At 40.5% G+C, this 23,282-nt stretch overlaps 1 protein-coding gene across 1 annotated transcript in view; it reads right to left on the bottom strand.

Moving 5' to 3' along the window:
* The window catches only part of RFX4 (regulatory factor X4), a 141,858-nt gene extending 119,449 nt beyond the window's left edge, over nucleotides 1-22,409 (bottom strand). Inside the window, exons 1-2 of the mRNA XM_077168613.1 lie at nucleotides 22,256-22,409; nucleotides 14,833-14,919 (exon numbers count right to left, since the gene is read on the bottom strand). Coding sequence (XP_077024728.1) covers nucleotides 14,833-14,919; nucleotides 22,256-22,325 — 157 coding nt within the window. The 5' untranslated portion in view covers nucleotides 22,326-22,409. The remainder of the gene's footprint in view (nucleotides 1-14,832; nucleotides 14,920-22,255) is intronic.
* Nucleotides 22,410-23,282: the final 873 nt, after the last annotated feature.

The following is a 23,282-nucleotide window of genomic DNA, read 5'->3' as shown; positions in this document are numbered from 1 at the left end:
GGGAGAAAGTTTCTAAATTAATTACTTCTTTTCAAATCCCAGGAAAAGCTCAAGTTTATGTGAGTCTTGAGTTTCACTGCAAAGTTCTATTTCCTTTCATTACTGACCTGGCTGCACCTGGCTGGGCCTCACCTGTTGGGAACACAGGGCTGCCAAATGTCTCATTTCTCTTACCCACCTCCTTCCTAGCCCCTGCAAAGGGTACCAGCTGATATTCAAGGTGCCTGGCACCCAGGTCCTTGGCAGTGGGCAGCAGCCTCTGGCACGAAGCCTTCTCCCAAGGGAAACAGGGCTTAGTCCCAAGCAAAACTCTGATGTTGGCAGCCCTGCTCTGGGGGGCCCACACCTGCTTCCTTTCATCTCCTCTGGGTAAATTCCTTCATGATCTTGGAATAGGAAGAGACTTTCTAACTTTGTTACAAAACCATAAATGAAAAGATTGATAAATTTTGCTACGTAAGAAATCGAAACTTCCTACAAGGAAAGAAATAAACCTATCATAGGTGCAAAGATAATTATCCACTTGGGGAAATGGCAATTCCTCCCCACTGCAGAAAGAGCTCCCAGAAAATCAGGAGGAAAAAGACCAAGAACCAAGGAAAAAATATGTAATGCATGTGATTGATGGAAAAAATACAATTATTCCTGAAATGTAAGAAGATGTTCAATTTCACTCAAGGAAAATGAAAATTCCATTAAAATACCATTTCTCACTTATCAAGTTGGTAAAATCCAAACCAGGACCACATAACTCTGCTATGAAGCTGTAGGGAAACAGGTACCTTCCCTCTTGGGCAGGGAGAGTGCAAAATGCTACCACCCTACATACAAGGCCATGTCCATTATCGAGCAGTCCCATATCTGGGAACTGATCCTGCAGCTATACCTAGATACATAAGAAATGATGTAGATACAAGGTTATTTGTTGTCTGTAACAACACAAATTTGGAAATAACTCAAGTGTTTGTCTGATTAACTAAACTATGATGCATCCTCACAATGGAATACTATGCAACCATAAAAATAATTTTTTTTTATAAAAAATGAGATTATCCTTTATGTTCTTACTGATATGAACTACTTCAGGGTTAATTCTTAAATGAAGAAAGCTAGTTACAGCATGATGCATATTGTGTGCTATTTTTTGTGTGTAAGAAATAATACATATTTCAATTTTTATTTGCTTGAAGAGGCACTAAAAAAAATACCTGATAGCTAATAGAAGTTACCACTAGGAAGCTAACATGTGTGTGGTAAGGAAGAGAGGGCTGACAGTTAAGATTTCTCAAGGAGTGCTTTCTAAGGCATTTTAATTTTTGAACCACATGAATCTATAGTCTACTAAAAAAATTTACTAATTAGGACTGAGATAGTGGAGTGAGATACTTCAGGGCTCTGCTCCCCCACAGAAGCTTTGAACAACCAGCAAGAACCAGCAGACATATTTTTCTCAGGACTCCAGAAAACACTTAAAGGATGGCAGTGGCAGAGTGAACACTGAATCAAGAGAAAGGAGACTTAAAAGTGATAGGAACTCCTGCACCCTGCTGACCCCTCCGCTCCCCCTCACCAGCTCAGTGAGCTCCCAGTACGGATCCCTGGCCCTGGTTCCAGAGGAAACAGAGTGTCCCTCATGCACATGCTAGAAGCACATGTGTCTGGCCTTTCTAGTGGTGGCCGGAGGGGCTCGTTGTCTCAGCACATGCCCTGCATGTAGAAAGCAGCCTGGAGAGCGCTCCTACAGGACACTGTGGGAGAGCAGTCAAGTCGTGGTGCCTGGGACAAGGGACTACTGCTGTAGGGCATGCAGTGCAGTGCTTGAGACTGTGAGGAAACTGTTCCCTAGGGAAAGCGGAACAGTGTAAACAGGGAATTCCCAGGGCTGCAGGTGTATGCCCCAAACAAGACATGGGGCAGAAAGGATCAGGGAGGCCCGTGTGCTTTGGCCTGTGGCTATTCTCCAAACTCGTAGTATGGAAAGTCCCGAAGGAGAACACTGGCACAGGCCAATCTGCAAAGACAGAGAAAGGTGGGGTCTTTTGTTGTTGTTAACTCCTGGCATTCAAGGAAAACTTGAGTAACACTAGCTGGATACACATCTGGAACAGAGAGCACAAAGTCTAAATGTAATGGTAACATATCAAAATATCAAAATGTCCAAGTTTCAACAAAAGGTCACAAAACATACAAAGAAATAAGAATTGATGGCCTAGGCAAAGAAGGTTAAAGATTAGAAACCATCAGTGAAGAGGATCAGACTTGGGACATACCAGATAAAAGACTTTTAAAAAATTGTCCTAAATATTTCAAAGAGCTAAAGGAAAATATGGACAAAGAACTGAAGGAAATCAGGAAAATGATAGATGAACACAAAAAGAGATGGAAATTATGAAGAAGAACAAAAAAGAGCTGAAGACCGCAGTAACAGAAATTTAAAATTTCCAAAGAGGGTTCAAAAACAGATTGCAATGGGCAGAAGAAAGGATAAAAGAACCTGAAGCAATAACAATAGAAATTGTTCAGTTTGAGGAGCAAAAAGAAGAAAGAATGAAGAAAAATGAACAGAGAATTGTGGGACTCCATCTAACATACCATCATGCGCACTGTGGGAATGCCAGAAGGAAAAGAAGGAGAGAAAAGGGCAGAAGAATATTAGAAGAAATAATGGCTGAAAACTTCCTAAATTTAGTGAAAGATATGAATATACACATCTGTGCCAGTCTGAAAGGTTTATGTACCCTAGAAAAGCCATCTTTTAATCCTGATCCATTCTGTGGAGGCAGTTTCTTTGAATTCCTATTCAACACCGTAATTTGGAAACCTGATTAGGTTATCTCCACAGAGATGTGACTCACCCAGTCGTGGGTATTAACCTTGGATTAGCAGGAGATGTGACTCCACCCATTCCAGGTCTTGATTAGTTTACTGGAATCCTTAACAGAGGAAATATTTTGCAGGGAGCTATCAGAAGCAGCAGGCCATGAGAACTATCTGAGCTCACGCAGCCAGAGACCTTCCAAGATGAAGAAGGAAAACGCCCCTGGGGGAACTTCATGAAACAGTAAGCCTGGAGAGAAAGCTGGCTGATGTCGCCATGTTCCCCACATGCCTTTCCAGATGAAAGCCTTCTTGAACCAAGGTTATCTGTCCCTGGATGCCTTAGATTGGACATGTCTATATCCTTACTTTAATTTGTATATTTTCACATGTAAATTTGCAACTTAATAAATTCCTCTTTTTAAAATCTGTTCCATTTCTGGTATATTGCATTCCAGCAGCTAGCAAACTAGAACAACCACCAAAAAACTTATACTCCAACAGGATAAATCCAAAGAGACCCATGCTGCAGGACGTTGTAATCAAACTGTTGCATGCTAAAGATAAAAAGAGAATTCTAAAAGCCACAAGAGAGAAGCAACATGTCACATGCAAGAGAGCCTCAATAAGATTAAGAGCCAATTTCTCACGAGAAACCGTGGAGACAAGAAGGCATGGGATGACATATTTAAAGTGCTGAAAGCAAAACCTGCCAGCCAAGAATTCTATATCTGGCAAAAATGTCTTTCAAAAAATGCGGGGGAGAGAAACAAAAGCTCAGGGAATTCATGACCACTAAATGAGCCCGATTAGAGATGCTTTGGAGAGTTCTGCAGGTTGAAAGGAAAGAATAATAGACAATAGATCAAAACCACATGAAGAAATTAAGATCTCTGGTGAGAGTAATGACATGGATAAATATAAATGCCAGTATTCTTGTAATTTTGCTTTGTAACTCCACTTTTTACTTCATCCAGGATCTAAAAAGCAAATGCATAGGATTAATGATAAATCAGTGGTTTTGGACTCATAATGTATAAACATGTTAATTTGTGATAAGAACTACATAAAGGTGAGGGGAAGGAGGGGTATAGGAACATAGCTTATGTATACTACTGACTCAACTTGTTATCAAAGCAAATGAGATGATGAGGGATTTGGGATGTTAAATTGAAGCCCATGATAATACAAAGAAAATATCGGCGAATATGCAAGCTCATAGAGACAGAGATTAGAGTGCAGGTTGCCGGGGCAGCAGGCAGAGAGAATAGGGAGTTGCATGGTGGGTGTGGGGATTCTGTTCTAGGAAGTGAGAGTTCAGTGGTGGAGGGTGGTGGAAGTGCCTCAATACTGTGGCTGTGGTTGATCTCACTGAGTGGTGAGCTTGGGAGTGGTTGAGATGGGAAGAGTTTGTGTTGCATATACATTTCTAGAATTGGAAAGAAAAAATGGAAAACAATTGGAATGTGGACTATAGAGCTTTATTAACATTGAATTGTTTGAGATTGATGGCTGCACTTTGGGTGGTTACATAAGTGAATATCCTTGTTCTTAGGAAGTGTACATGGCAATGTTGAGTATTCAAAGAGCAGTGGCATGTACAACCTACAGTCAAGTGTTCAGAAAATGGATTGGTACATGGACAGACAGACGGATGGATGGATGGATGGTGTGATATGGAAAATGAGGCAAGGAGTTGGAATTGGTGGATTTGGGTGTCTGAGTGGGGAGGTTAGGGGTATGTTGGAGTTCTCGCTATGGGTTCTGTGTTGTTTTTGTAACTTGTAAATTTGAACATATTTAAAATAATAAGTTAAAAATAAATAAACTCATTCATTAAATGTAAAAAAATTTAAAGATTCTGTCCAGGAGAGGGAAGAATCTACCTGAATAGTTAAGTGGTCCCGAAACTGAAGGCAAATTATAAACACCCAAAATCTAGTATGGCTTTATAATCTATTTTGCTTTTCTAATATCCATTTACTTAAACTCTGAGAACCTACTGTGTAATAGGCCCAGCTCTGTTAAGTGCTTAAGAGATACAACTGGACATGGTCCCTGAACTCAGGGGGGTTACAGACCAGTTGAGTTACTGGGTGGACGTGCAGGGGCATTCTGGTGGTGTGTTGGAAGTACAGAGGAAGAAGAACCCCTAGAAGCACAAGGGGAGTTGGGGAAGTCAGGATGGAAAGGTGCGGGCAGGTGGAACAGGCACTCAAGAGGCAGAACGGGCAGCCTTGATGACAGAATGGATACAGAGGCTGAGGAAGGATTGGAGTCTAGAAGATTTGTCTTAACTCATAATCTGAACACTGGAGTCTCATCAGCCAATTAGCACGCCTGCATTTCAGTGCCACAGCCATCGCACAAGAACAATTCAATTATTCAGAAGCATCACGGAAGGACTGTCCTGTAGCACCCTCTCCTAGACTTCCCACTCTGTGAGTCTTGCCCTTGCTCTAGAGGCCATCTGGATGCTTTCCTGCTGTGGCTGGGGAGCTTTGTCCACACCGTGACAAAAATGTAAAACAGCTTCTCACCACCCTGAACTTCTCTCTCCTGAGAGACTTTCCATCTTACCATACCATACACAGCCTTCTCTTCTCCCCAGTAGATAAAAGTAGTTCTTTTTTGTTTTGTTTTTTTTTTGGTAAAGAATCACAAATAAAGCTTAATCTCTTTTCCTTTGCTCTGCAACCCCTTTTTATTAAGATTTAAGATTCCAAATTGTGTAATAAACTAAGACATACTGACTGGAATGAGAGAGATCATAAATTCCATTTATATAACCTTGAAGTATGTCACTATTTTAATATGATGATGAGTCACATTAAGTTGTGATCCACTGTGAGCCCTATGCTATTCTAACACTGAGTTAAAAAATGTTCTCTTCCTTATTCTATAGATATCCGCTGTTACTACCATAAAGTCAGTAACAGCCATGAGTTGGTGAAGGCTTAGGGCAGGTAATGGAAGAAGAGAACATTTGGAGTGAACCTAAATGGTAAAGCAAGAGAATGATAATTGTTAGAAACTGTGAAAGAGCAGAGAACAGCATGGATATGAACTGTCTCAGGAGACAAAGACACCCCCTCACCACCCTGCATCTCATCCCACACATTGCAGCAGGCGTGCGTGCATCCACACACACACACACACACACACACACACTCACACAATCTTCATCGTATCTCTAGAATTTAAAGAGAAGACTTTAGACTCCCACCTAGAATAGAAGCTGGAGGCTGGAATCCTTTAATTTAGATATTAAGAATATGCTGGCCCCAAGAGTAGAGGCCTTAGGCACATCCAGGTTACATTTAACTTGGTCTGTTTCCCAAGGATGGAAACAGAATCCCAAGGAATCCTATCACTCCCATCCCTCCTATTCCTTCTATTCTCCTAGCACCACCCTGTCCCACAACTTCATCACCTCAAACCTGGACCATACCAAAGCCCCCTGTGGTGGTTTGGAGCTCTATGTGCCCCAGAAAAACATGTTCTTAAACTTAATCCATTCCTCTGGGTGTGAACCCATTGTAAGTAGGACCTTTTAATGGGTTACTTCAGTTAAGATGTAGACCAATTCAACATGATGGGTCTTAATCCTATTACTGGAGTCCTTTATAAGTGGAATGAAATTCAGACACAGAGAGAGATAGTCATAGGAGAGGATGAATGTCAACAGAACTAGGAAAAGACCAGGGGATGCCACTGTGTGCCTTGCCCATGTGATAAGCTAGGGACCAAGGATCTCCAGTAGCCAGCCCCAGAAGGTAAGTCTTCAGGAAGAAAGCATTGCCTTTATGATGCCTGGATCTGTACTTCCTTTGAGCCTCAAAACCATAAGCAAATACATTCCCATTGTTTAATTCAGCCCATTTCATGGTATTAGCCTAAGCAGCCCAGGAAACTAAAATACACCTAAGTGTCCTCCTAGCTCTAATCTACTTGCACAGAAACTGCACATTAATCTTCTGAAAGGGTCACTTTGATTTGTCATTCCTTTACCCAGATCCTCCACCTTGTTTGGAATTCAGACCCCTCAAAGTCACTTCCCAGCCCTGTTTCCCATGATTCTTCAATCTCTCTGGTCAAGGCATATGGAGAACACTCCAAGTTCAAAGTTTCTTTAGCACCTCTTCCAAACTTGGGACATCTCCCACCTCTGCTGTCTTGGCACAAGGATCTCAAATTTAAAAATGCATACTAACCACCTGGGGGTTCTGTTAAAATGGAGGCAGTGTTTCAGCAGGTCTGGGATGGGGCCAAGGATTCTGCATTTCTAACAAACATCCAGTGACGTCCATGCTGGTATGGCAAGATCTTAGATGGCTTTGCACAATTCAAATGAAATTGATCATATATGCCACTGGATTACTAATGTTCAAGCATGTGCTTTAACTTCTCTTCTAGATTAAAAATTCCTTAAATGCAGGGACCCAATAGAGAGAAAATTTATGCAGTGGAAAAAGAGCCAGCTTTAAAATCAGACAGCTTTAAGTTTCAATGTTAACTCTACCACTTACTAGCTATGACATTAGATATGTCACATAACCTCTAAATCTCACTTTCCTCATCTATAAACTGTGGATTAAAAAATGCCTCCCTCCCAGAAAGTTAAAGGAAACAGTGGCTGTGATTATGACTAGCATTTTGCCTGATGTTGAATATATTTTAATTTTGGCTCTCTGCTCTTTCCCATTCCTTGTATAATTTTCAGCTTTCCATAGAGTCTTGCATGTAGTAAGTATTTAGTGACTCTTCTGGTTCCAACTTCTTCAGGAACCTCTGTTCTGCCTGTACAACTCTGTTCACTCCACACTGCTGAGATCTCCTCTCTCAATATGATGCTCCAACCGGTCACAGGCCTTCTAAAGCTTTTGCAGTGATTACCTTTCTCTTTGTTAGTGACCATGTCGTGAGAAACATAAATATCTACTGACATCTGCCAGGGATAATATGCAATTTGTCCGTGTTGGAAATGATCATTTATGAGCCTTGAATGATGGCTAATAATCCATCCACTCTTGTTCAAACTCTTCATCCATCAGGTCTTTGGATTTGACCCTCTGGTCCAGGGTTTTCTTCCCAAATGTGCTCCATCAAAAGGTGTCAGTCCCATGTCCCATTTCCTCATGCCCAACGACACTCTAGCAAATGAATTAAATCAATTTTTTATGGGCTGCTAAAAAAGGGCATACCAAGAAGATCAGTAATCTCGGGATTCACCTTTATGAAACTTATTCCTGCAAAGGACAGGCTAAGCCTACTTAAAATTGTGCCTGAGAATTGCCCACAGGGAGCTTCTTTTGTTGCTTAGATGTGGCCCCTCTCTCTGGGCTGGCTCAACAGGTGAACACAATGCCCTCCTCACTACATGCAGCATGACTCCCAGGGGTGTGAATCCCCCTGGCAACATGAGACAGAATTCCCAGGATTCACTAAGGATTGGGAGAGATTTCTTGACTGGGGAGGTAAGAGAGAAATGGGATAAGGTAAATTTTCAGTGAATGAGAGATTTCAGTCGGAATCGAGAGTTTGTTCTGAAGGTTGTTCTTATGCATTATGCAGATTTCCCTTTTTGGTTTGTGGTGTGTTGGGGTGGCTGGAGGGAAGTGCCTGTGACTGGTGGGCTGTGTTTCCAGTGGCCTTGATTCTTAAAAATGATTGTATGACAGTATGGCTTTTGCAGTGTGACTGTATGGTTGTAGAAGCTTGTGTCTGATATTCCTTTTGTCCGGTATGGACAGATGAGTAAAAAAATGTGGATGAAAAGTGAATATGTAATAGGGGAAATGGGGGGTAAAATAAATTGGGGAGATGTAAATGCCAGGGGTCATTGGGAAGAAGGAGTGGGGTGTGTGGTATGTGTGAGTTTTTTGTTTGTTTATTTCTTTTCCTGGAGTGATGAAAGTATTCTGGGGGTGATTATGGTAGTGAGTGCACAACTGTGTGATGCTATTGTGAACCACTGATTGTATACCATGTATGCACTGGATGTGTGTGAAGATTTGTCAATAAAAATATTAAAAAAAAAAAAAAAGAAAAAGATTACTAAACAGAAATCAGAAGACCTGGATGTGCCAGTTTGAAAGTGTTGTGTACCCCAGAAAATTCATGTCCTTTAATCATGATACAATATTGTAGTGTGGAAACCCTTTGATTAAATTATCTCTGTGGAGATGGGGCTCTCCCAATTGTGAGTGTGGCCTTTTGGTTACATGGAGTTGTGACCCCACCCATTCAAGGTGGGTCTTGATTAGTTTACTGGAGTCCTCTAAAAGGGGAATCATTTTGGAGAATCCTTAGATGCAGACACTTGAAGAACAGAAGTGACAGAGCTGACAAAGCCAACAGGAGATCCAGACATTTGGAGATGCAGAAGAGAAATGGCCCCGGGGAAGCTGTTTGAAAGCAAAAGCCAAAGGGCCAGTAGCTGCCAGCCACATGCCTTCCTAGCTGACAGAGGAGTTCTGGAACCATCGGCTTTTCTTGAGTCAAGGTCTCTTTACCTGGATGCCTTAGTTTGGACGTTTTTTTATGACTTTATGACTAGAAACTTGTAACTTAATAAATTCCCTTTATAAAAGCCATTCCATTTCTGGTATATTGCATTCCAGCAGCTTTAGCAAACCAAAACAATCCTAATGCCTGTTCTGGAGCAGGTATTTTTTACCATTAAGTATTAATATGAGGACAAAGAGCCCAACAATTTTTTAGGACTTAGCAGAAAGACACAGCAAGTCTGGGTCCTAATGATGCTGTCAAGCTTCTGAACATGTCTCAGAACCTCATTCCTCCTTATTTTGGTGAAGAAAATAAATATATTATCATACATTATTAAAATCACTGTCAGGTTTCTGTCTCTAACTATACAAAAAGTCTTAACACATTAATTTGAGTTTTTTTTTCTCATAACATGGTATAAATATGTCCTTAATTATTTTTAAAAATTTGAACCATATTCTGAGCTCCCTAATATGTGTCAGAACCTTGGGTCATAACAGTGAATCTGCCCTCATGGGGCTTTCAGTCTAGTAGAAGAGGTGCCAAGGTGTAGGCAGGTATTGACACACCAGCTCGGTCACTGAGAGATGATGGGCCCTCTTTCCTCTATTCTTGATGTTTCTATGAACAGATTATGAAATACCCAGTGGCAAGTCTTTAGAGCATGAGGGTTTATTACTGCATGAGAGGCCAAATAGCACAAAGGCTAAGAACTAGTGTTCAAAGGCAGGCAGACAGGTCTGGATTTAAATCCCAGCTCCATTGTTTACAAACTGAGTAACTTTGGGCAATTACTTAACCCTTTGAGCCTCAGTTTCTACCTATGTAAAATACAGCTCATGGTAATAGGAACTATTGTGAAAATTGAATGAGATAATGGAAACAAAGTGTATCTTACTACAGGTAATAAATGACAGCCATATATACTTATTAACTCTAAATATATGTATATATAAAATTTTGTTTAAAAATATAAGCTGATAGGTCAGGCCATGGTGGCTCAGCAGGCAGAGTTCACACCTGCCATGCCGGAGACCCGGGTTTGATTTCTGGTGCCTGCCTATGCCAAAAAAAAGAAAACTGGTATAGTTATACAGATAAAATAGACTTTAAGGTAAGAATTATTACTATAAACAAAAAAGAACATTTAATGTCAATTAAAGTATAATCTTGACAAAAGGATATAACAATCTTAAATTTCCACATACCTAATATTTAAAAATATATAAAACAAAAATTAACAAAACTGGATAGACAGATATAACCACAATGAGAGCTGTGGATATGAATATACATCTCACAGTAACTGTAAGAAGAAGCAACAATAAAAATTTGTAAGCTATGGAACATTGAATAATGTGACTGACTAATCTGACTCAACTGATATGTATAGAACACTCCATCTAATAACTGCAGAATACACATTCTTTTTAAGTACACATGAACGATTGCCAAAAAGACCATTTGTTAAGTCAAAAAGCAAGCCTCAACAGATTTCAAATATTGAAATCATACAGAATATGTTCTCTGGTTACAGTGTAATTAAAATAAAGATCAATAACAGAAAGACAAGTAGAAAATTCCCAGATGTTTGGAAATTAAGCAGCAGATTTCCAATTAAGTCATGAGTCAAAGAAATCACAATAGAAATTAGAAAATGTTTAACTTTATGATAATGAAAGTGTAACAGAAAAATTATGGGATACAACTAAGCAGTGCTTAAAGAGAAAGTTTTCTATCTTTAAATTCCTATCTTAGGAAAGAAGAAAGGCTGAAAATCATGATACTAGTGTCTATCTCAGAAAGCAAGAAAAACACAGCAAATTAAAGTCAAAGAAGATAGAAGGAAGGGGATAGTTAAGATAAGAGCAGAAATCAATGAAATAGAAAAAAGGATGTAAATTGAGAAAATCAATAAAGCCAAAAATTGAAGTTTTGCAAAGACCAATAAAATTGCCTCTAGCAAGATTAATAAAGAAAAACAAAGAAAACATAAATTGCCAATATCAGTAATGAAAGGGGGGGCATTATTATAGATGCTAAAAAATGACAAATGTAGTAAAAAGAAATTCTGAACATCATGTAAATAAATATGAAAATTTAGATAAATGGATTCCTTGAAAAGAAAAATTTACTGAAAAGAAGAAATAGAAACATATAGAAAATTTTATAGCTGTTTAAAAATTTAATCCATCATTTAAAATCCTCAAAGAAAACTCCAAACCCAGCAGACATTACTGTTGAATTTTTCAAATATTTACAAAAGAAATAATAGCAATTTTAAACAAAATCCTCATGAAAACAGAGAAAAGGGAACTTCCTACAACTTTCTATGAAGCCAGCAAAATCTTGACATGAAAACCTGAGAAGGACATTTCAAGAAAGGAAAATTATAGGCCAATAAATCTCATGAACATAGATGCCAGGATCCTTAACAAAATAGCAGTCAACCTAATTCAGAACTACATAAAAAAGATGATACTTCTGATCAAGTCTGATTTATTCCGGGAGTGCAAGTTTGGTTTATCATTCAAAGCACAATCAATACAATTTACAACATTAACAGAATAAAGGAGAAAAACATGACCATTTCCATAGAAGCAGAAAAATAAGTTGATAAAATACAACACCCATTCAAGAAAAATCTGTCAGCAATGATGGAGATTTCTCTCATCTGATAAAGAATATCTACCAAAAAAAAAAAAAAAATCCACAACAAGCATCATATTTAATAGTGAAATGTTAAAATAAGCACTTTCCTATCTTAGGTGGGGAAGAAGGTAAGGATGACCCTATCACCACTTCAACTCATTATTGCACTAGAGATTCCAGTTGGTACTTGAAGGTACAGAAAAGAAATAAGAATATACAGACTATAAAGGAAAATATAATATTATCATTATTCTCAAGTAACATGTTGTAAATAGAAAGTTTTAAAGATAAAAACTCATAATTAACAAGCAAATTTAGCAAGGCGATTGATAAAAATTCATTATATTAAAAAAAATCAATTGTATTTTCACATTCTAGGAACTAACAATTAGAAAAAAGTAATAATACTTAACAACAACAACACCGGAAAATATCATTACCTAGTAATAAATCTAATAAAAGAGGTATAAAATCTCTATACTGAAAACTACAAAACACAGTTGAAAGAAATTAAAGACAATATAAATTTATGGAGTTGTAATGCCATATACTAGACAGGAAATTTGATGTTAAGATGTTATTCTTCCTCAAGTTTTCTTTCAATTCATTGCAATTCTGATCAAAATCTTAGACGTTTGTTTTTGGTAAAAAGTGACAAGCTGGTTCTCACATCTATGTCAAGAACTTAGGCTAGTCAAGACAAGGTTGAAGAAGAACAAGGGGACTGGGCAGGCCATGGTGGCTCAGTGGCAAGAACGCTTGCCTGCCTTACCAGAGGACCCAGGTTTGATTCCCGGTGCCTGCCCATGTAAAAAAAAAGAACAAGGGGACTTATACCACCAGATATCACAACTTATTATGAAGGTACGATAATTAATACTGTGGTATTGGCCCAAAGATAGATAAGTAGATCAATGGTTCAGAATAAAGATCCCAGACATAGATCCACACAGATGACCTTCCCTGGACAAAGGCGTCACTGGAATTCAGTGGAGCAAAGAATGACCTTTCAACAAATGATGCTCTACTCATTGAAAATTAAGAAGAAAAAAGAACCTTGACTCCTCCCTTATACCCTACATGAGTATCCTAGATGGGATGTTGACATAAAGGTGAAAAAATAATAAAACTCCAAGAAGAAAACATGGCCTTGAGGAAGGCGAAGACTCTTAAGGAGACACAAAGATCACTAACTAAAAAAGAAAAACATTGATAAATTGGACTTTATTAACTGCTGTTCATCAAAAGATTCCATTAAGAGAGTAAAAAAGGCAACCACAGACTCCAAAAAGATATTTACAATATTTATATCTGACAAACATGTCCTATTCAGAATATACAAACAACTTATAAATATCATTTAGGAAAAGGCAAAAACACAATAAATAAAATAAAAAAAACACAGGCAAAAGACTTGAACGGCGTTATTTCACAAAAGAGGATATCCAAATGTCCAATAAGCATATAAGAGGCTACATACCATTAATCATCATGGAAATAAAAAATGTGAGGAAGGAAGTAAAACAAATAGAACTTTATAAGTTGTTTGTGGGAGAATAAGTTGCTACAACCACTTTGGAAAACTGTTTGGTAATATCTAAATAAACATATACCTCTATGATCTAGTAATTCTACTCCTGGAATATACCCAACCAGAAACGAGTTCTTATGTCCTACCAAAAGACATGTACAAGAATATTCAGAACAACTTTATTCTTAATATTTAAAAAACTGAAAGAACCTAAATGTCCACCAACTTTTGAATGGATGAGTAAATTGTAGTATATTCATAAAATGGAATACTATACAGCAATAAAATGAAAGAACTACTGTTATACACAACAACAGGAAGAGTTGCATAGACATTGTGTCGAATGAAAAAAGAGCCAGACACGAAACAAGACATACTCTATGATTCCATTTACATGAAGTTTCAAAAACACGCAAAACCACACTATAGTGATAAAAGTCAGGATAGTGGTTACTTTCAGGAAGGAGCTAGAAATATTCCATATCTTCTTCATCTGGGTGGTGGCTACACAAGTGATACGATATGTAAAATAAATCCATCAAACTATTCACTTAAGATTTGCATATGTAAATGACAATAGAATGATAACGCCAGAAGTGACTGGAAGGAAGCTGTTTAGCGTTTCTAACAAACACAGTAGGGGAGTATGGAACAGGTCAGGTCATCCCTTTGAAACAACTGAACTAAGGAGAGACATTTTACCAACCCAAGGAGAGGGACACTTCTGGCGAGTTGACCTTGCTAGAAATGACATTTATAATAAGTTGTGCCTTTTTAAAAGTGTTTAAGGGGGAAAATACAAGTCTCAAGTCGTCTTCCCCTCTCAAAAATAAGGCACCCAGAAGCCCCAGTCTGACAAGACACGGCAGTTTGTATCTCCAGTTAACTCCAGTTCTCCAGCCCAAGATCTGGAAGAAATGTTTACTTTCCCAAAGCAAGGACATTTGTGATTGTAAAACAACAATCCTGCAACACAGCTACTTTAAACCCACATCTACAGTGACCTCAAGAATAGCCTTCCCGGTTCAGGATTCGTACTTGCCCAAGTAAAGCCTCACTAGAATGGGGCCTTTGGGGACTCAGGCTAGCAAGTCCACTGAAGAAGATGAGTCTGTTCACACCAAGTTGTTGCCATGGTCTGGGTTTCCATGTCTACCTAACTGAACTCCACTCTCCATTGAGGAGTATTACAGGGAGGGCCTGGAGTATTTCATTAATGACTCGAGAGTTTCTCCTTCCAGGTAACTTGCCTCGCCTAAGCACTCCAAGAGGCATTATTCCTATGTTTAAGTTTCATGGAAGAATGAGTTTCAAGCACTTACTTTCATCATTAGAAACATTCCCCAGAGATGTGTGGCTGGAATAACGTTTGTTTTCACTTTCGTTGAGACATCTTTCAATCCAGCTCTCTAAAAAAAAAAAAGTCACAGAATTGCTGTTGGTGTTGGTGAAAAGATGGGGACGTCATAATGCATTAGATTTAAATGCTCATCAATGTTCATCTGAGTCCTGCCCAGGTTTGGAATTGGATTTTACGTGAAGCTCCATGTACAACCTTGCTGATGAGAATTGGCTAAGTAATTTGGGGGCAAACTGATCATCTGAAGCCCAATTTGAATATTTCTTAGTCAAATTCTACTAATTCCAGAGTATTTGTAGCCCAATACTACCAACTGAGGGCCATCTTTCTTTGCAAAGAAGACATGTTCCTGAGATGTGGCCCAAATTTGGTCTACTGCAGCGCTGTGGTGGCATCAAACCTGTAAGTTAGCTGGAGAACCCTTACTTCATATGGAAACAAAAGGGAAAGCAGAGAAAACCATGGGGGTTCTGGTGAAGTGGAGAAGGAGGGCAGAGAAACGTGCAGCTCTTATCCCCCTTTCTAGCAATCCCTGAAGGAGCTCTTTGAAGCACAGACCAAAAGCTACTGCAGTTGGAGAAATCAAAAGTTCTATAGTAAACATGGAGTACTTTAAAATCCAAAACACTGTGGTTTTGGTTTTTTATTCCCGTAAAATTTATACATGTACTCCCCACAATGTAACACAGCACTTATTCCATTTCCGTACTATCTATTTATTCACACATTCATTCATCCATTCATTCAACATTAGCAAAATACAATCCATTCTAGTATAACACTCATCTTGAAAACGCAAATTTGTTCCAACACAAGTGTTACATAAGGGAGCAATTTGAGCATAGCGCAAAGTTTGTGTTTGTCAGCTCTATTTCTTCTGTGAGAAACATGAAGTGAACACAGAATACCACATCCAGTTGACTGAGTCCCATTGGATTATGAAAAACGCACACATGTTCACAGCTCAGACGTCTTCCTCATTTACTGCCTGTGTTTTGTGCCACACACACACAGATAACCTTCCTTCCACCACTTCACAATAATTCAAACTGCACCCCTTTTACCAGCCACTGCCACCAGCAAACTTCAGGTCTTTTCTAAGCTAAAGTGTCATGTTTATTATATGATATGCATTAACACATGAGACCATTTAACCATTTAACGTGTAAAACTATCATTTTATTAGACTCCAATCTTTTTCTTTTTTATGTGTCACTGACAAAGTTGTTTGGGTGTTGTGCCTCTAAGTCCATTTTTCCAGTAAACCTTATGTTTTTATTGTGCGATTTTGCATTGTGTGATGATTTTTAGAAACGCATATTGGTGTTAAAGCAGAATAAAATAATACGGGAACTAGCATTTACTGAACACCCATTTTTAACATGGCAGGCCCTTCATATATGTTATGCCATGAATCCTCAAAACAATCCTCCGAAGTAAGGATTTTAATTCCTATTTTTCCTAGAAAGCAATCAAGGCTGAGATAGATTAAGTAATATGACTCCTCATGATTCAAAGAACTGAGGAAAAGATCCTTAGTTAACACCTTAGGTTGCATGTTGTAAAAAGAAGCCCTCCTGAATAAGCTATACAAAAGGAAAAAAGAACAAATGCATATGGAGGGAGAAATGCTGGATTTTTTGTTTTGTATTAGACATCCCAACAAATTGTTTTTTTAAAAGCTGCTTCCAAAATTGTAAATAAGTAGAGAGGGAAATCCTGAATGGGGAGGCTAAGCTTGCTAGGAGGATGTAGAAGTCTGAGGTATCTTTGAGGAATAGAGGAAGTTAAAACATTAAAATGCTTCCCTTTCCAGATACTGGATTTACCATGCAGAAGCAAATGTCTTGTAATGTTCTCAAAGATGGGGCAGCACGGGATGGGCATTTGAATCCCATTGCATGCAAAAGGACATCTGGCTAAAAAAACTACAGGATCCTTTTAAGGACTTCTCAGAATGTCTCCCCTCTGATCTTCTAGCCCCTTCAAGCCCTCACACATTTCCCCTGGCAACAGCGTGGCTAATTTGGAATGGAATCTAGTGAAGTTTGCAGCCCCTACTCCAGCTAAACCATACCACCAATAGCAAGGGCTCCTGTTCCAGGCCAGCCCCTGGTCTTCCTAGGTAGAGATACATCTATTTAAACTCATACATACATGTGCACAGACTCTTGCACATGTGCTCCCCTGTCATCGGAAACAGGCAACTAAGAGAAAAAACCTTTCCTTCACTCATTTGTGTGTACCAGGATCAGATCTATTACGGCCGGAGTCCTTGGAAGTGCCTCTTCTTGCAGGTGAGAATCCCCAGGGGGTTGTGGGGCACTCTCTGAAGAACTCATGACAACATTTCAGAGAAAAGCTGGTTGTAAACTCCGGTGGGCCACGAGAGTGCCACAATGGCTCACAAGAGTTCACGTCTGTGCCTCTCTCCACACTTCCCAACCCCAACACTGGAAACAGATGATGCCAAGGTTATAAGAAGGGGGGAGAAGGGTTGGAAGTGCCACGAAGAGAAAGAGAGAAAAAGAAATCTCACTAAGTAACGCTTTCCCCCATGTCTTCCATGTAGGCAAGTCAAGGAGAGAAGTTTTGACTTAAAAGGAAGTTCAGAGTTTAAATTATTACAACTGAACAATTTAATTTCAATATTGAGATATCTCATCACACCTGAATGATCAGACAAGTCATGGAATTGCATGAGTTTTCACTCAGAGCCACAGGAAGTTTCAGACTCACAAAAAAATTTAAAGGGACAGTGGGAGACAAAAAAACAAAGCTGCTTTATGATTACAAAATAAAAAGTGCATGTTTTTTGTAATTACTTAAATCCCACCTGACTCAAACTAAGAGATTCTGTTCTGAACCAGCAGAATTGAGTTTAAATCCAGTGGGACTTTGCTTCTGTAGCATCAGTTTACAAAATAAAACATCAAATTGGGAGCAGGATATCCCTGCCATTTCCAGGCACCTGAGAAGTTATTGCAGGACAAAGGAGTCCTCAGAATATTTGGAGTGAAGGAAACTATCTACTCCATCTGGCCAAAGGTCTCCTTCATGGCATCTGGAGCAAATGACAATCTCAACTTCTGCTGAATATTTCTGCAGATTGGCAGCTCTTTGGTTGGGCAGTTCTCAGTGTGAAAAAATTCTCCCATATTCTTCCTACATATCCCGTGTTTGGCTAATATTTTTATTGAGGACTTTCTGTGCTTTATCCTATGAGCTTTGCATGTGTTAGTTCACTTAATTCCAAGGCACCCCTTGGAGGTAGGTATTACTATTATATCCACTTTATGGATGAGAAAACTGAGGCTCAGAGAGTTGAGTAGAGTGTCCAAGTCACACAGCTAGTAAGTGGTGATGCTAACTTTGGTTTCTGTGACACCCCTCCCCCCTCCAAGTTTATACCTGTAGCCACTCAGGTACCCAGCTCTGCTCCCTGGAGCAACACAGGGTAAGTTTATTCTCTCTTGCTCATGGCAGATATGGAAAGATAACAAGCATGTCTCCATCTTTCTGGTCAAGGTACCCCAATTATTTCAGCTCTCTTCTTGGAGGAAATTGTCCCCACATCTTTGTTATCCAGTTCACTTGTCTCTGGCTGTCTTCCAATTAATCATTGTCCATTTGAACATATGGCACCCAGTATGGACTTTCAGTACTGGCATCTGTATCTCATGTCCCATAAGACATCTTGCTGCAGATGATTGGAAGTCCTCTATTTAGGTCTCCAGAAATAAACTTTATATACTTTAAAATAATTTATTTGGTTTTCCAGAGGTCAAGAATTACTTGACCAAAATGACATGCATATTGAATTTTTCATAAAGCACTGTGTTCATCTCCCTTATTTATTTATAGATTGTGTGACTTAATAATAATAAAGATTATCATATATCGCACCCTTATTATGAGCCAGGCATTATACAAAATGCATTTCATTCATTCATTCCTCAAAACAACCCTATGAAGTACATGTTATTAACATGCACAATTTAGGGATAAGAAAACTGACTCTCAGAGAGATAAGGTGACTTGTCCAAAGTCATCCAGCTAGTAAGAGGCAGGGCCAGCATTTAAACTGAGGTCATAACACAATGCTGTCCCCTTCTCTGTTCCTTGCAGTCCCTAGAACACAGTGTCACTATTGCAGCAGTCTGTCCTGTATTAGAACTTTTGCTAAAACTCTGGTACATAACTATTGTTTTTGCTACATTCATTTATTTCACATATTTCTTTGTCAACCTTTGTCATATATAGCAGGTTCTTCAGTTTAGAACTTAAACATCTGAGGAATGGAGCCCGTCTTATTCTATTTCTTTTGACTCTCACCTAGAGCTTGGAATAAAAATTTTCTGGCAGTCTGGCCTCAATACACATCACAATAATGACACACATGTTGTCAAAGAATGCACAGCATATAAGTAGATATGGCCACATGTCTGCAGAATTTCTAATCATTGTCTTTATTTTCCCCCTATAAGGCAATATTATAATAGAAGAAAGCAAAATTCAACAAACATTTATCTTGTACCTTCCGGGAGTAAGATGCTGTACAAAAGATAGTAAGACTGGTTTCTGCCCTGCAGTTACCCTCCAGAAAGTAAGGCACATGCTATTCCATGAGTCCATGAGCGAGGGATCCTGCCATTTCTGTTCACCACCTTGTGCCTGGCCCTGTGCCACGTACCTGGTGCACAATAACTATTTGTGGTTGAATGTATTGCTTTGCTCAAAACACATTATTAAGCTCCCACTGTGTGCCAGGTACTATGCAAAGACTTTCAGAGACGTGTTCTAAATTAAACGTAGGAACAATATTATTTGGTATGTTTCAATATCTCTACAGATACAAAATCTGAGGCTTGAAACAAAAATGCTAATACAAGTAGACTATGGTCCATGTTGCAATGTTGGCAGTGTGTTCTGGGGACTGCAAGGGACAGAGGAATGGAGAGCTCCATCCATGCTTGGATAATTTTGTACTCCCAAAGCCTCATTTTTGATCATAAAAATATCTGATCTTTGAGAAAGGATCAAACTTGAGCTAAGTGCTCAAGAGAATATATTGGCGGTGGTGAGTGATACTCCTGGGCCTCTTACATTCCTTCATCTGACTCACTTGAGACCAGGGCACGAAGACAGATGCCTTGTGGATTTCCACATTACAAGTTTAGCTCACAATCCTTGGAGGCAGATCTTTTTACAGATGGAAACCCCAGTTTGAAGTGACTTTCTCTTGTTCAGATAATGAAGCTGAGCAGGGCCATAAATGGTTTTTCGGTTTTCTAGAAGGCTTCATTTCTCTCACAACAAAGAATTACTCTAAGGTAGCTGTGTCAGGGACATGGTACAGCAGTCAGGGATAGTGCAAGACTCAAAGTGGTGCTTCATGAACAAGCATTGAATGGGCAGGAGGAGCCAACTAAGACAATTATCAGAAACCAGGTGATCCTTGAAGTTTACAAAGCATATTGATAGGGAGAGCCTCACCTGCGTGTCACAGACCACCCCATGAGACTGAGACAGAAGTTCATTCCACTTCACAGATAATAAAACTGAGGTTTGGAACACAGCAGTGGCTTTGCCAAGTTCACACAGTTAGTAAGTAGTAAACTCAGAATTGAAACCCAGACCTTCAGTCTCCAAAGCATATTCTTTTTCTTACTGCATTATACTACCTTCCTATTCTGGTAACAGACTAGTTGCTCCCTCTTAGATTCATTCTTCATTTTGTAGATAACTGTCAAGTGCCTTCAACATAAAGTTCTAAAGAAGACTGAAAAGAGCTATTTAACAGAAAGCCAATATATCACAGCAGGATGTCTCTGGTGAATGAGCCTTTCAGTAGCTACAAGTATCTTGTCTGCTTATTCACTTGTTTATCATTTATTTTCCCCACACTTAAGATGTCAGTTCTATGAACCCTGTCGTTCTCGTTCAGTACTCTGTCCCCAGGAGCCTAGAACAGAGTCCGGGACCTCGCTAGTAGCGACAATTGTGACAAAAAGTAAAGTAGGGGGTAGGAACAGAGAATAACAGATGGGGAAATCCTTTACCAGGAAGCATTTGAGCAAAGACTGAGCATAATACGGGAGCCAGGCCTTCAGGGATTCAGAGAAAGGGAAGACCCTGAGGTGGGATCATGCTTGACCAATTTAAGAAACTGTGAGAAGCCAGGTGGTTGAAATGGAGAGAATGAGGGGGAGAATAGCACAAGGTGAACGAGAAGACGTTCTTTCTGGGAAAATGTAGGATTCAGAGTTAGAACAACTGGATTTCAAATCCAAGACATGCCACTTAGCATTGGAATGATTACCGGGTCTTCTTCCCAGAGCCCCTACGTCCCAGGTTTCTCCTAAAGACAAGTTGAAATCATACACTTAGGCTGCTTGGCTGCATGGACCTCGTGGAGATGAGGAAGGCATGGGCTCTCAGCACCAGGTGTTCGCAGCTGAGTGATAGAGACAGATGGATAACAGTGAGATCTAGCATTTATCGAGCGTCCTTCCCATGCATGATCTCTACTCCTCCCAGCTACGCTGAAACAGAGGTCTTATCAACTCCAATTTGCGAGGAGGAAACAGAGACTCCGATAGGCTGGGTAATGTCACCCAGCCAGTAGGTGGCCCAGCTGGGTCAGGTCTGTTTGGCTCCAAGCTGGTATCTTCTCACCACGCCGCACGGCCTCACTAGGTAAGTGGGGAGCCAGGCGTACCTTTTGGTGCAACACCGTTTGGTATTAAAGTGCCATGGGGGCACAAAGACGCGAGCTTCCTTCTGCCTGCTGCTTAAGAAAGGAAGTGGCATTTCAGCAGGCCCTTGAAGGACTCGCTCAAAGGCATCTGCCGGAGCCAGGAGGAAAGAAGGGACATGTCAAACCAACAGGACTGCGCGGACAAAGGCATAAAGCTGTGTGAGGCCCTGAAGGTTCCAGGAAAGGGGGGGAGTTCACCGACCAAGACCCACGGGGTGGTGGAGACGGGTGGGAGAGTCAGGAGCCGATTGCAAAGGCCTCACCCATCAAGCCAAGAAGCCTGCAGGCAGCTGGGAAGCAGCCGTGATTTTTTTAAGCAGTGGGGGAGCACGGTGAGCTCTGTTTTTGAGGGAACTGGATGGGAACAGGGAGTTCTTGACTTATGCAATACCTGGGGAAAACGCCGCCTGACTTGTCAAGTGTCACGGGTTTTGATAGAAGACCTTATCCATACTCTACAGCAGCAGCTTTCGGGGCACCGTGCTGGGGCTTGTTTGAGGAGCTCGCAGCTTCAGAAATGGACCGACCAGCGACGCTCATGGATCCCGAGGGAGAACCTGGCCTCAGGTCCTCTCAGGGTGCCAGGGCACACCCCAGTTGCCCCACCCCCGGCCTCGGTCATTACCGGTGGAATCGCACTGACGTGGCCTTCTCGGCTCTGTTCCAGAGCCAGGGTACATCTTGCTCTTGATCATCCTCTCTCAGCCCCTTGCCTCTCTTCCCTGGGCTCCCCAGCGGTGGTGACACACAGGGACAGTGCCTGCGGAAGTCCTGGGCCGGGGGGGCGGGTCCCCTCCGGTCAGTGGGTTGCCATGGCAACACCACAGGCCCTGCCCCAGGGGCCGCTGGGTTCCAGGAAGGGGCCCCTGCACTGCCTCGGAGGGGACGGCCCCACCCTGCTCCTGCCTTCCCTTCTTCCCTCGCTCACCAGATAGTGATTTGGCACCTACTGTTTGCCAGGCTCTGGAAATCAAATAACGAATGTTCAAACAATGTCCTGGCTCTTATTGAGCTTATATTCTGTGGTGGAAACAGACAAAAGACAAGCAAAGTGAAGTTATGAAGAAAACGGAATGGAATAAAGAGAGGCCAGGGGTGACGTTTTAGGTAGCAGGGACCCTGAGGCCTCTGAGGAGGTGATGTTGGAGCCAGAAAGAGGCCTGAAGTGGGAATGTGGTTGCAGCATTTGGGGTAGCCTGGCTGGTGGAGGTGAGGAGGGGGGAGCAGGAAGAAACGAGGTCAGAAACGTAGTAGGGGCCCAAAGCTTGTAGGGAACTTGTTGGCCATAGATAAGGACTTCAGATTTATCCCAAGTTTGCTAAGAAGCTATTGGAGGATTTTGAACAGGAATGCGATGCGACTGCAGTGGCTTAGAACAGGTAGCCTACTTGAGGATTTTATTCATTAGTTCCATTATTTGCCTGTCAATTTTTTTCAAATATCACGTGCCAGGTGCTGGAGCAGACAGTAGGACGACAGCAGTGAAGAAGACAGGCATAGCCTCTTCCTTGTGGAGCGTCAGGGTTCAGCATGGGCATCAGGTATTAAAAAATCACACAAATAGAGATGTGATTACCAAGAGTGCCATTAGAGAGAAATATAGGGAGGTCCGACCCAATTTGGGAGAGTCGGGTAAGATTTTTGGAGGAAGT

This window comes from Tamandua tetradactyla, chromosome 7 (genome assembly GCF_023851605.1).
Source record: "Tamandua tetradactyla isolate mTamTet1 chromosome 7, mTamTet1.pri, whole genome shotgun sequence".
Taxonomy (NCBI): domain Eukaryota; kingdom Metazoa; phylum Chordata; class Mammalia; order Pilosa; family Myrmecophagidae; genus Tamandua; species Tamandua tetradactyla.
The sequence above is the reverse complement of the archived record's forward strand: the minus strand, read 5'-3'. Positions and strand labels throughout refer to the sequence as shown.